Source organism: Spermophilus citellus (assembly GCF_964194105.1).
Source record: "Spermophilus citellus genome assembly, chromosome: 7".
Classification (NCBI taxonomy): Eukaryota; Metazoa; Chordata; class Mammalia; order Rodentia; family Sciuridae; genus Spermophilus; species Spermophilus citellus.
Window position 1 is genome coordinate 122459654 of NC_138188.1, and position 14382 is coordinate 122474035.

Here is a 14382-nt window from a genome sequence, read left to right on the forward strand (position 1 = left end):
ACACATCTACCTTAAGAAAGGAAAAACCCTGCCAAGAGGCAGAGGATAGAATTGGACTGAAGTCTCACGAGACATAAAAGAGAGCTGTGGGTGATTTTGCTATTATTAACTCTGATGCTTCCTGGACAGAGGAAGGAACTATGAGATGAAATGCCACCTGCTAATCCAAGTCCTCACTAATAAGTGAAGAGAAGTGAACCCCCGAAAAACAAGGGGAGAACAAGACTATATTATACACTCTGTTTCTTCATCCAAAATCCAACCAAATCCATCCACTAACAAAGATATAGAAACAAACGGGAGGGAAGACTTCTGGTCAAAACATCTGCTTTCTTGCATGATTGGCTACTGTGGGTTCACAAAGCAGGAAGCATCTGACGGCTGTCAGACCACTGCTTCTCATGTGACTCTGCTTCTCATGTGACTCTGGCTCTTGTCCTTCTAGCAGCCAAGCTGGGGAAGGGGAAGGAAATGGGGATGGGGGTGCATTCTGGAGGGCTAGCTTTCTTGATCCACAAAATTCACCTGATTAACTACGAATAAGTAGATAATATAAATAAATACATCCTGGGAAGGTATATTTTAGTCTTAACAGGAAAACCAAATTTGTTTCTACTGAGCTCTAAGTGGGTGATATTCATCCCTAAAACACCTCAGCTTCAAGTGTTCATGGACCAAAATCACTTTTATAGTGTTCTCACTGGCCAAGAAAGATGAGCAGGAGCACAAGAGTGTCACCATCAAGGAATTCCAGTCCACATGGTGTGCTTTTTTTTTAACTTTTTAAAATGAGTGTTAACCACTTTCAAATATCTATCTCCCTCCACCCTCCCAAATATAGCTTCCTCTTATATCATGTATTTCTATTATTCTGATGGCACAAAGAACACTGCCAAAGTATGATCAACTAACCACCTGCAAGGAAAAAAACTGGTACTTACTTAACTGCACTTCCCAACATGATCTAGATTTATGACTAGTTCCATGTCACTGCATTATGAATGGCAATCACAGGGCAGGAGAAAGAAAGTACCAAAAAAGGACTTAGTATATCAACCAATCAAACTGACAGTAGCGACGATAAAGGGGAGGAAAACCTGACAGTCACAGCAATTCTGGTCTTCTAGGTTTAAATCACTTAAAAGCCCAGTGAGTTATGACATAAATCCAGGTCAGGCCTAGGAGGAAGGGTCTTGCTCTGGAGGGAATGCTGAGCCCAGGACCAAGCCATCCAGGAAGGGTAAAAGTCTATCCCTTAATTCAGTGTCTTCCATGCCTCCTTCTTAACAACTTGCCAAAATGCTCAAAGAAAATCAAAACCAAGTGTGGTTAATCTGTGTGGCCCCCTAGAGCACAGGCAGCAGGGAGTTGTGCCAGGGACAGCTCCTGACACAGAGGAGGGGCAAGGAGTCACTTACCTTAAACCTGTCAACAGCAACCGATGCTTCCGAGAGGGACTTTACTGAGAATGGTGTTACTTTCAAAGCAAAAGTCATGGAATTGAAGACAGTCACCACTGTGAAAGCCTTAAAATGGGAAAGGAGGAGAAACTGAGCATGATCTCGAGAGGCAACTACAATGACAAGACATCTCCGACTTCCTTTCAGGTGGTAGGAAGGCTCAGCTTGGCTGTCAAATGTTACTACGAGTCACATTTTTTTTTAAAGATAAGGTTTTCATGAGACCTTCAGTTAAAATCTCAGTAAATCTGAACCATAGGTTGACTGGTATCTTCAGAATGAAACCCAAGCCTAGGCTGACTAAAAATAACCTGTACACTATCTGCAAGGGCTGGCTCCCCACTAGACAACGCTCCCCATCCCTGGGGGGTCCCTGACCTGTGCTGCTGTCAGATCGAAGCCCAGGATCATGTGAACAGAGAACGTCACCACACTGGCAATCACCACCACAATGGGAGCCACACCGACAGTGATGCTCTGAAAGTACCCAGCTTTTTCCAATATCCGGCGCTCCTCCTCTCGGATTTCTATGAATAAAAAAGAAGACACCTTTAAACCAAGTCAAAAGAAACATTGGGATTTTTTTCCTCCAAAACCAAACAAGACTCACCCACAAACAGGATTTTATTTTTTTATTTTTATTTTTTTAATATTTAGTATTATTTTTTTGGTGTAGATGGACACAACACAATGCCTTTATTTTTATGTGGTGCTGAGGATCAAACCCGGGTCCCGCCCATGCTAGGCAAGCACTCTACCACTGAGCCACAATCCCAGCCCCACAAACAGGTTTATAAATGACCTTTTAATACCTACAGTGCAAACATTAGTCTAATGACTTATTGACTCTACTATTTGAGCTGAAGTTTGAAATGGATCAAGTCACTGAAAAGAATCTAATGGAGAGCAGTTGCTACAAATGAGTACAGGGATCATCTTCTATCTTTTTCTTGTGAGTCCTTGGGTTTATAAGAAATGAATACATTAATTGTATCTACAACTGGCAGTTTTGTTTGCTTATCTGGCTGTTGCTTATTTTTTGCCTCAGGAATCATAGAAAGACTGTTCAACAGCACTGGAGAATTAAAAAGAACTAGATTTCTTAAAATGTCTGGTGTATGTTGGCAATGAGATAAATTCCACACAAAAAAAGCAGTCAGAAAATGGAAGATGGGTGAAATACAATTTCTATAGGCAGAATGTAATTTTCTTAAGTATTTACAAAACAGATACCTTATTAACAAAGCAATCACAAAACACTAGAACCATGGAGTGGAAAGTAGGGCAATAAATGGCAAGGTATCAACCCAGTGCAGTGGACACACCTATAATCCCAGCAACTCGGAGGCTGAAGCAAGAAAATTGCAAGTTTGAGGCCAGCCTCAGCAACTTAGCAAGTTGGGGATGTGGCTCAGTGGTAAAACACCCATGGGTTCAATCCACGATACCAAAACATCAAGAAAACTCGCACTCACGCGCGCGCACACACACGCCAGGGCTCCCACAATGGCAAGTTATTTTAAACACAAAAGTGATTCTTTGTAGCTATGCACTGACCCTAAAGGTATTACCACTGCCCACAGTATCTTCACACCTACTTTGTAAGTCATAAAACTTGATTCCCACAAAACAAACAAAAAAATCCACTCAACTCATTGCTTTAACATTGATCATACATCTTAGCCACAAACATAATAAGCGAGAATCCTCTTCAAACTGACAAAAACAGATTATGATACAAAATAGAGGACTGAAGGATAAGTGGAATCTCAGAAAGATCATAAAATGACAGAATGAGAGCCTGCAGGGACCATCAGCAGTCATCCTGCCATCGACATGCCTGGCACGTCCACTTAGAAGCCATTTGTTCCACTCTGGTGGAAACAAAACTACTACTTTACAAAGCAGCCTAATCCATTGCTGGGTACTTCAGAGAGTCACCTCTAGATGCTGCTTAGCTTAACAGCCCTCATGAAAAAAGTGTAGAGTCCAGAGTTGGAAAACAAGTTTCTGAAGGTTTAATTAATGAAACTACACCAGCTGCCTTGATCTGAACAGGGCATGTCTATTCCACCTAAAATTATAGTAGCTGTTGAACATCACTGTATTCAGTCAGCTCAACAAGAAATTATGTCCATTAAAGGCTCTTGCAGTTTTCATTTATATTAAGGTTAAATGTACCTAAGTATTCTTTTTTTAAATTTGAAAGTGCCTTTAAATATTCTTCTTAAATTTCACCAGTTTTAAGATCCATCATTCCAACTTTTGTTAAGATGGTTCTAAATGCCCAATGTGTATTAATGATCATGATCCCTCCCAGCTTTGTGGCACTTACATATTTGACGTGTTTATGCCTGCACTGAATTTACAGATCAGGATGGGGCCAGGCCCTGAGGACCTTGTGATTCAATATAAACAATTATTTAAAAAAATAAAACAAGCCCCTGGTAAGTGGCAGAGCCAGGCACCCTGATACCCACCCAAACCTCAGGGTCCCACAACTAGCTTTGGTACATTCACAACCAGTGTAGAGGGGACAAAAGTGGAACTCTTAGCCATCATTCAGTATTATCTTCTGTGATATTCTCACAGCCAAGTTGGAAAAACATGGGCAGAATGAGAGAATATAGGAGCTTTGGAACCAAAATTACTCTAACTAGTTGTGGTATCTTAAGAAAAATCACAATTTCTCCAGGTCTCAATTTCCTGTCTGTGGGATAAGGTTATAGGTTCAAATCTCTAAAACCCCTTTTAAACATCAAGGTTCTAGGACATCATGATCATAGATATTAGAAGTCCTAGGACATTATGACTGGAGACATTAGAAGTCCTAGCATCTAATGTGCTCAGGAAGCAAAGTGTGAATGATCAGACCCAAAGAATACAAAATCCTTCTACCCCATGCACACAGAAAATCTTTAAACTCACTTTGAACGCTCTGAGAAAATGCTTTGACCCAGGCATACATTTTAATAAATTTAATGTAGGTGAGAACTTCATTCATCTTCTGGACACGGTCATCAGTGGCGGCCACACACTTTCTCCTGAAATACGCAGTGAGCCGTGACATGAACATCTGAGAGGACAAGCAATGCCATGCCAAGTTAGAGCTCATTCAAACTGAAGAATTGCATGATCTGCTTAAGGTCATTTTAAATGAAGCAAGTAATCCTGTTTTCTGGGACAGACCAGATTTCATGTAGTTAGTTATGCTATTTTTTTTAAATAGAAGTGATTTATTGAATTATAATCAAATATTATTCAATTCATATCTCTTTGTATGGCAGTGAGGACAAATAACTATTTATTCTCATAGTGCTCATAGGTACCGAGTGCTACCCAAGAAGAAGCAGGAGCGCCCTATCAGTGAGCATCAAGTGAAGATGAACTAATTCAACCCTGTGTTACCTGGGGTAGGGTCTACCTGCTGACTTTCATTCAGACTCTTTTTCAATGTCACTGGGAGCCTTTATACAAGTGACACCTTGCTTCCTGTCAAGTCAAAATCCTGTCTGTATGGACTGAGCACTATACAGCTCCAGACTTTTCCAAACCAGATACCTGCTTTGAGGAAAATTCCAAATGCAGGGTGATGCCTACTATAATCCAATGGAAATAATTTGTCTCCTAAGGAGTAGCTGCCAAGATACAGCGAGGAGGCTTACTCACCATTGTTGGATAAAAGAGGATAAAAACAGCTGATCCCAGGAAGCCTGTTGGTCCCAGAATGATGACATTATAAATCATGCCCAAGATGGCAACAACGGGTCCTCCAGCCAACAAGCTGCCAACAGCAGCTGCCTCGAACATCCTCTGCCCGTCGTTGGAGCAAATATTGATGAGCTGCAAGATGCAAAGAGCAGTGAGGGGAGCCTGCAAGGACATGGGTCACTCAGTTCAGGAGGAAGATGAAGGACAAAGCAGGGCCCCAGGGAAAAGGAGGAGCTCAAGCTGGGAAAGTGCACTCACCTCGCCCAGGGACTTCTCTTTAATGTTCTTTAACTTAAGGATCTTCTTAAATGCCATGGTTAGGATGGCCCCCCGCAAGCGGACACTAGTTCGGTAATTCAATGCCCAAGTCAGTGCAAGCGACCAGGACCGCACAATTTCTGTCAGAAGGAGGCCCAGGACCAACAGCAAGCTGTACTGAAGATTAGACTCTGTTGCCTGGGTGTACTCCAAGAGGTGTTTCACCATAAAGGCCTACAGGAAGAAACATACACCACTGTCAACATCCCCATGGCACCCACACACAATGCCATAGGGTTATGTTAAGTTAGAAAGAGTAGGCTGATCCATGGCACAGTGATTCGTGTGCAAAGCAAAACCATCTCAGAGGACTGAATATTACCGAAACCTGCCTACGGTCATTTACTCAGGGCATTTTGCAGGAGGCAGGTCTAATTCGAGACTTTTTTCCTTAAGGACTCCGTCTAAACCATTACTCTTTCTAATGTAACATAAACCCTGTCCATGAGGTGAAATTAATTCTAAACACATGGTCCTTCAAAAGTATATATTGACCTTATGCCAGTATCTCCACACATGGATACATTTCTTTAAATGAAATTAAGACCTTTCTTTGTATTGTTTCAAACGTGCTTATTTGATAAAAAGGAACAGTGTACCTACAGTTGTACTGGGGAAGAGTGAGAAGTGCATTTGCAAAACATTCCTGAAAATAAACATCAGCAGTTTAATAGTATAGAAGAAAGCAAACAAAGCAGACTATCAAAAATCCAGAGACCCTCCCATGGTCCCTCCCCCCACGCCCCACTCCCTCCCAAAAACAAAAATATGTTACCTCAGGTAGCATATGTCTAACACCACCTGCAGGGAGGGAAGGCGGCCAGCCCCCAAGAACCACCGAGTGCCACCTCCAGCTCTGAGGTCCTGCAACGCCGGGGCACACACTCACACAGGCACATTCAGCGACAGTATTAAATACCAGGAAATGGGAAGTAATGTGCTTTTATTGAAAATGAAAAAATATAAAGGTACCATCTTCAAAGAGCATCTCACAAACACTGTACAAGAGCTGGAGCATTGCAGTAACATACAGTGAGAACATACAGAGTTGAGTTACACAGGGCTGGCCATCTAACAGGTCATCTGGCCTCTGACTGTTGTTTCAACTACACACAATAGAAATACAGAACAGAACCAATATCTGCTTCCAGAGTCCGAAGTAGTACATCAGGCTGACAGCATTTAATTGGTTAGGGCTCCTGAAGTTGCAATGATTCTGCAATGGAGGAGATTCTCTAGAAATAAAGACCTTGCTGGTAAGGAAAGAGAACTTAAAAACAAAACAAACAAAAAACTCCTTAAAGAGGTACTCTGCTTGAAATGGCTAATGCAATTGGTGCATTAGGCCGTGAGGAATTACCTCTGCTCAGGATAGAACACAAAATTCTAAGCCTCGAGGAAAAACTGCTGGCATCCTTCGGAGTCTTTTCAAGTCCTTGTAGCTAAAATTGATCGTGGCAAAAAAATAAAACCAAACAAACTACAACAAAAGAAGACCAAACCAATCCCCCACCCTAAAGGAAGAAAAAGAATTAACTTAAAAACCATCCACCCATCTACCCTGGTTCCTTTAGTAAAGGTCAGCACACCTATGAGCCAGCACTGAGCAACAGAAAAAATGGAGACCAGGCATGATAGTCCTGAGGTAGCTAACGCTGAATTTTAGAACACAGACTCTCCCTGGGTGAATGTGTGTCTCATTTTTCCTGAAAGTAACTCAATACCAGATATTCACTAGGCTGTAGGAGATCCCCACCAATCAGATTTATATCGAGTCCCAGAAAATAACCTGATCAAATAGAAGATTTCAGATTCTAAGAACTATTGAATTCCACTTCTCCCTCCCTCAGATATTTTTAGGTTTATATCCAGTGTTTGGGTCCCCATTGCATACAGCTGGGCTGTTGATTTACTAGCAAGAAGATTGGCTTCTTTTCCAGTATGCATCCAAAATGCAGAACTGAGTCACAGGGCCAAAGCCCCTTCTCCTTCCGTGAAGCAACTCAGTACGATGGCGTGCAGTGACGCACTTTCTCACACTCTGCGGCACTGAAGGAACAGTCTCCAAAGGAAGGCGTGAAAGGACAGCAGATTGTTGTTTGGGGTTCTTTCCTTCCCATACCTTTAGAGTGCCATTTTTCAGCACAGGGTAAGAGCATCAGCACCTCCCAGAGGGGAGGAACAGGGAAGGTAAAAGACAACAAATGTTTACACTATGTAAAACTTGCAGAGGGGGGAAAAGAGGAAACAAGCAGATTAAAGAGGTTCCAACACACAGGGTTTTTAAAAAGCAACGACATTTCAAACTATTTCATATGGAAGAAAAGAAGGTTTTCATGAAAAATCCAAACAAAATTCAGTTTTTAAAAAGTTACACATTTGTCATTTAAATCTAAACAAACTGGGAGAAAACTCGAGATTGTCAGCATAGCTGTCTGGCTGTGGAAAGCATTCCCAGTGAATAAACATTACCTTACCTGAACTCTTGGCGAGAGACTCTGCCCAGCTTGACTCTCTCATTCTGACCGCAGAATACAGCCATCCTGAAAATTCTAAAGAACAGCTTCTGTCACTGGTTCCACTACAGAGAGACTCCCCCCAAGTCCAGATCCTGACAGCACCAAGCGAGCTGCAGCTGGAGAGAGGTTGGAGGGGTGGGAACTTACCTCTCTAAAGGCTTTTCACTGTCCTTTCCCCCAGGCCCTGGGGCAGAGCTAGCAACACCAAGAGAGGGCGCTGTGGAGGCAGCCTTCTCTTGCAGGTCTATGGGCAGATGCTAACTCTTTACACACAGATCCTAGGTCAGGCCAAGTCTTTTAAAATTACCTTGGTTTAAGAAGGCCCGAAAGCATCTCTGTAACTTTAGTGATATGGTTCCTCATCTTGGGCCATAACCACACCCTAGGGATTCTGGCACTCAGTTAACATTACTGTGATCCTTAAGCACCCCGCACAGAGTGCTGGTCCCCTGGTATCAGGAACCTTGGATCATCTTGATGCACGCATATCTAGTATGAGCTGGCCAGCAATTTAAAACACACACACATAAAAAAACACAACTTGATTGTGTTTCATTTGTTTTGTGTATGGCTACCAAAATTCAGTGAGGTCTAAGGGAGAACAAGAAATAATGATGTTGTTTTTGGGGGTGAGAGGCTAGAGAATTTGGGGAGTCTGTTCTTATGTAGATTTCTGTAAGAACAGATGAAGCCAATTAGAAAATCATGCCAGATTAGAAAATGTGCAAAAATTTAAAATGCATCTTCCTCAAAAGGACTGAAGCCCACAAGCAGAGGTCTGCTCACTGCTAGTACTGATCTCAAAACCAGCCTGGTTCTTCAATTTCCATTTAGAAAGAAATGGATCAGAACTGGAGCTCCAAAAACGAAGTCTAGATTGTTTAGACTTTTAAATCTTTTTCTCAATGAGATGATGGATGGGTCCATTGCTTTCTCAGGTGTTCCAGGACGGAAGCCCATGAGAGAACACTGGCCTTGAGCTGTTCTTCCCGAGAGGGCAAGAGGAGAAGCGTGCTGAGTTTTCCTGTTAAAGGAAGGTGCTCTGCTTTCCCTGGCATCTAAAAGAATTTTCTAGAGATTAGCATCCCAGTGTGCTACATTATAAATAAGAGATTAAGGAATATACAGATTGTTTGAGGGAGTGACCTTAAAGACACCAAGCTGAACATGCACAGGTAACTTTTTTCCCCAAGTAAAAAATTAAAATCCCAGCAATCCATGGAATTTTTTGTTTTGTTTGTTTGTTCATTTTTAGAAGAGAGTGGAATCAAGAAAACCCACTGTAGCTTTATCAAGAAAGCCTGGACACTATGCTGCTCAGATGAAAGGATTCTATGAAGGATCAGAGTAGCCACCAGCCCTGTAGTGAAACAATGACAGAAGCTCTTCTTGGGGGAAGCTGGCTCTATGGAAATGTTTGCCATTTTGGTCAATAACATAACAACATAACATTTTCGTTACATGGTCCCTTTTATTTAAAACTTATATAAAAGTGTGTTAGTTGGTCAATTAATATAGAAACATAATACCAGAAAAGTAGTGTCCTCTGCTTCAGAAAACGAGATCAAAACTTTAAAAAAAGACATCAAACATTTTAAAAAACAAAATGAAAATAAAACTGTAAATTAGTGTTACCTAATCACCATGCATTTTAGGCACATACTTACCAAAACCATGAACCTCCAGCTTACCCACACACGGAAAATGCACAGTATAAGCAGTATAACTGCTCCGATGCCTCAAGGCAAATATGTAGAGAATAGATTTAATCAAAATCTCAAGTGTAAGGCAGCACAGCAGGTGTAAGAAACAGGCGCCCAGGAAACCGTGATTGTCAAAGGCTCCCTTACCTACTCTGTGTTCAAACAGACTAGGAAAAAAAACATGGCTGCCACCCCAATACTTGCCATGGTTTCCACTATATACCAACACTTGAAACAGACTCCAGGTTAGACTCTAAAAACCTCAACAGTCCTCCAACTTCTTCAGGGTTCATTTGCCAAAGGACTGTCAGACGTGATAACTCCACCTCCAAGTACTCAGAATGTCACCAACACTGGCTCACCAGCCCATGCCACACAACACTGCGCTCACCCACTCACAGCACTGCCAAGACACATCTGCCCAGACCGAGACTGTCACTTCATATCAACATACAACCAAGAAGCCTTGTCCTGTGTAGAACCAGGATCAGTTCAGTGTTACCCCACCCCAGGAAAGCAAGCCAGCTCTTCACAATCATGCCCCTCCATCCTCCTAGCTGATGACACACCTCCATTCCTCCCAAATCCACTGTCCCCTTTCAACAGGTCTGGAGGCATCTCTAAAGCTGCTAACTAGCCCAAAGGTGAGCACAACCCCTGCAACAGAACAAGAGAGTTAGAGCTGGCCGTGGCCGGGCCCCTGGAGACGGTCAAAAAAGATGGTTAGAACTTACTGGTCCACTGAAGGCGCCCAGCTGTGTGATCATCAGGCACACGATGGACAGGATGAGCCTGGTGCGGCAGAAGATCCACACAACCCTTCGCAGGGAGGCAGCGTCTGGCCCAACTTCATTCAGCTCTTCTTGCCACAGTCTCTCTAGTCTTAACAAGGGCACATGTCCTCTGTTACAAACCTCCCCAGGGGAAGAGACACACCCTAGCTTCCCTCCTGCCAATGCTTTGGTCTCCAGCCTGTCACTGCACACAAAAGCCTCTTCTTTAAAACTATGCACATAGTCTTCACCTCTGGAGAAAAATACCCTTTCTGGATAAACAAAGAAAATGATGAGAGCAAACCCCTTTCCTTCCACCCCCTGCAAAAAGGTCTACCCCTGAATAAAATTTGTTTGTGCATAAGAATTTCCTTTCTTGAGGGTCCCAACCCTTTCTGAAGGATCCTGTGGTAAAATGCAAAGCTGCAAACTAGATTTTAATGGTACATTCAGCTACCACAAAAATGTATTCTGTCACAAGGCAGCGACATAATCTCCCTGCAGACTCAGGAAGAGAAGCGGGGCTGAGAGAGAGAAAGAAAGCCCGAGGTTAAAACAGGATTCGATTAAAATAGGAGACAAAGCAGAAGAGCAAAGGGAGAGCCATCCCCGGGTTACCCACCCTCCCCAGGACAGCTCAGCTCCTTAATGGACACAGAGATGTGGACTTCACAATTCTGCAGCCACCCTCCTAGCTCAGGCCCTAGCACCCAGGAGAAGTAGGAGAAAAGGGTGCACCAGAGATGCCTACCTTCTGTAGTTCACATCTGAAGAATCGAACTTGGACAAAGACCACACATCTTCCATTAAGAGCTCCCCCTTCTTGTGGGCCACACGGGCCAGAGAAGAAAGCCATGAAAAAGTCATGTAGGAGAAGAGCCCAGCATTATCCACTGGGTGCTGGTGTCTATGGCGAGAAACCCAAATCACAAAACTGTCAACATGCACTGAGAAGTCAGTCACTATCTAAAATACACTATTCAGTAAATGAAACCCTTGACTAAAAACAGGGTCTCCCCAACTTCCCTAATCCTAACCTATTTTTCAAAAATGATTTTGGTGCTTTGCGGATAAGTCATGAACCAGCAGAGCCTCTTACTTGGAAGTGGTCCGGATGGGCTTCAGAGTATTCAAGCCATGATGGTACTTTCCCTTGGGATGTTCCTCATCTAGAATTCTGAGTTGAGAATGCATAGAGACATCCAGGGAAAGGCCCTCCGCTCGGGCGGCTGTTTCCAAGGCATCTTGGCATTCCAACTGTTCCACCCAACAGGGAGAGAGAGACACAAGAGCAGTTCATGAACATGAGATAAAGACAAGAGCAGCAAATCCATCTGACATCAGCTCAAACTGCACATCACTTGTCCCAAGAGAAATTCCAAGGGTGAGGCAGTTAAACACTAATTGTGTGATATGAATCCATGAAGGACATTTTTAAACCAGTTATTAAAATTGTTAAGTGAACAGACCCTTGTGGTGATGGTAGGAAGCACTTTCAGGTTTACAGAACTGAGCAAAGAGTCCATCGTTCCTATATATACCTCTTATCCCCTCTCCATCTCTTTATCCTATTATGAAAACCTTTCCATTAGGCTGTATGCTTGTTAGAACTGATAAGCTAAGACTGACACATTATTATTAACTAATGTCTGTAGGTTCCCTCTTTGTGTTGTACACACTAAAAATTTATATATTTTGTTCACCAAAATCTTTCATCTTCTGTTTTGCAATAGGTATTGAAAGTCAGTCACTTCACTACTAACTTCCAATTCTAGTGTTCATTTTCTATGACAAAAACTCCACAATCATCCCCAATCAAACATATAGAAAGAGCAAGAATATACTCATGCCTCCTGTCTCATCAGCAACAGGGAGAGCAGATCATGGGTTCTCAGCTGGCTGCCCAGCTAAGGAGTCCCAATACTCACATTCCTGCAGCATGCTGCAGGAGGGCTCATGGGTTGAAATACAAAGTTTACTATACAGTTTGTAATTGTTGAAAAACTGAACTTAATAAAAGGGTGGACCAAGAATTTACAGGTGAAAACTTATGCTTTACTGTGGCACAAGCCTTCCTTTCCTCAATTTCCTTATTTTCTTCTTCTTCTCTCTGAGCAGTGAAGCTCATAAATCTTTCCAGCAATTATAGTGACATAATAACAAACAACAGATCCCTAATCAAGAAAAAGTTAAGTGGTACAGCACCTAACACAACAGGCCTCACACAAAGATGAGACTCTTCTTTATTTGTTTTTGGTACTGGGTTTTGAAACCAGGGACACTGCCACTGAGTTACATTCCCAATCCCATATTTATTTTTTAAATTTTGAGACAAAATCTTGCTAAGTTGTCCAAGATCTCACTAAGTTGCCTCGGCTGTCCTCAAAATTGTGGTCCTTCCTGAGACACTGGGATCACATGCCTGGCTCCTGGGATCTCTATTTTTATATATCACCTCTTTTCCACACACACACACACACACACACACACACACAGGCAAATATTAGCAGAACTGAAGGGTAGAATTTGTGCATAGGGGTAACCTGTATGCCTGGGTTAATCAAATAGAATAGTTTTAGCTTTAGTTCACAGCATAGTTAAGTATCTTTAGATAAGATAACCATTTGGTAGCAGGAAAGTACACAGACCAGGGAAGCACAGTCATTTCCTTTTGTCAAAGGTAAGACAGACTAGGTTTCTAGAGAATAATAATACAACATGGCAAATGAGTCAACTCCAAAATAAAAAAAAGCATATAAAATGTTCTTATGTATAAGTGAACACTTAATTTAGTGGTTAGAGACTATGATATGGAAAATTAATTGAAGCCTGTTAAGATTCAAACATAACAACAAAGGTTTCTCTTACCTTTAAGCTGCATATAACACAAGGGAAGGGGGAAAAATTGGACCAAGAAACAAGAAAGATACACTAAAAATACAAGCACACCTAGTATAAGTGAGTAGAAACCAGGACTCTGTACAAAAAGTTACAGGGACCAGGCTGATTTGGATATTCACGGCTTCAGGAGACAGTTGAAAGAATCCCACCACTTCAAGTACACATGGGGTATCTGCCAAAATGGACTATATACTGCCATATAGCAAACCTCAACAAATTTCAAAAGACTGACAACATATAATGTATCTACTCTGACCACTTTGGAATTCAGTTAGAACTCAAAGCAGATTACAAGAAATTCTCCATATGTTCAGAAATTATGCAATCCACTTTTAAATCATATGAGTTAAGGAAAATATCAAATGCAAACTAGAAAATATTTTGAACTAAATGGTAAGAAACTGTGGGATAGTAGGGGATAGGAAAGGTAGCAGAATACAACAATTACTAATAGGGTATTATGTAAAATTGTGGATGTGTAACCGACGTGATTCTGCAATCTGCATTTGGGGTAAAATTGGGGGTTCATAACCCACTTCAATCTAATGTATGAAATATGATATGTCAAGAGCTTTGTAATGTTGTGAACAACCAATAAAAAAAATAAAACCTTTCTGCTCCAAAAAAAAAAAAAAAAAAGAATTAAAGTCATCATCTATATGATGCATGCATACCCACGTTTATAGTAGCACAATTTACAAAAGTCAAATTATGGAACCAGCTTCGGTGTCCATCAACAGATGAATGGATAAAGAAACTGTAGTATATATGCACAATGGAGTTTTATTCAGTCATAAAGAAAAATGAAATTTTCCACTTACAGGAAAATGAATGGAACTAAAGACCATTATGTTAAGCAAAATAAGACAAACTCAGAAGGTCAAAAGTCATATGTTTTCTTTCATATGTGGAAGTTAGGAAAAAGGTAAAGAAAGTGGTAGGGATCTTATGAAAATCAAGAGGAGACTAATAGAATAGAAGAAAGGGAACAGCAGGG

General features: G+C 41.7%; 1 protein-coding gene across 9 annotated transcripts in view; it reads right to left on the reverse strand.

Annotated features, from left to right (window-relative positions):
- Positions 1 to 14382, reverse strand: part of ABCC5 (ATP binding cassette subfamily C member 5) — a 90783-nt gene that overhangs the window by 56874 nt on the left and 19527 nt on the right. For 7 of the 9 annotated variants that reach the window (XM_081301392.1, XM_081301393.1, XM_081301397.1 and 4 more), the window contains 8 exons: positions 11584 to 11741; positions 11236 to 11391; positions 10446 to 10593; positions 5430 to 5663; positions 5130 to 5303; positions 4389 to 4536; positions 1839 to 1987; positions 1419 to 1526 (listed from right to left, as the gene is read on the reverse strand). In XM_081301392.1, the coding sequence (XP_081157518.1) occupies positions 1419 to 1526; positions 1839 to 1987; positions 4389 to 4536; positions 5130 to 5303; positions 5430 to 5663; positions 10446 to 10593; positions 11236 to 11391; positions 11584 to 11741 (1275 nt within the window). The other 2 variants (XM_081301399.1, XM_081301400.1) reach the window with 2 other exon arrangements.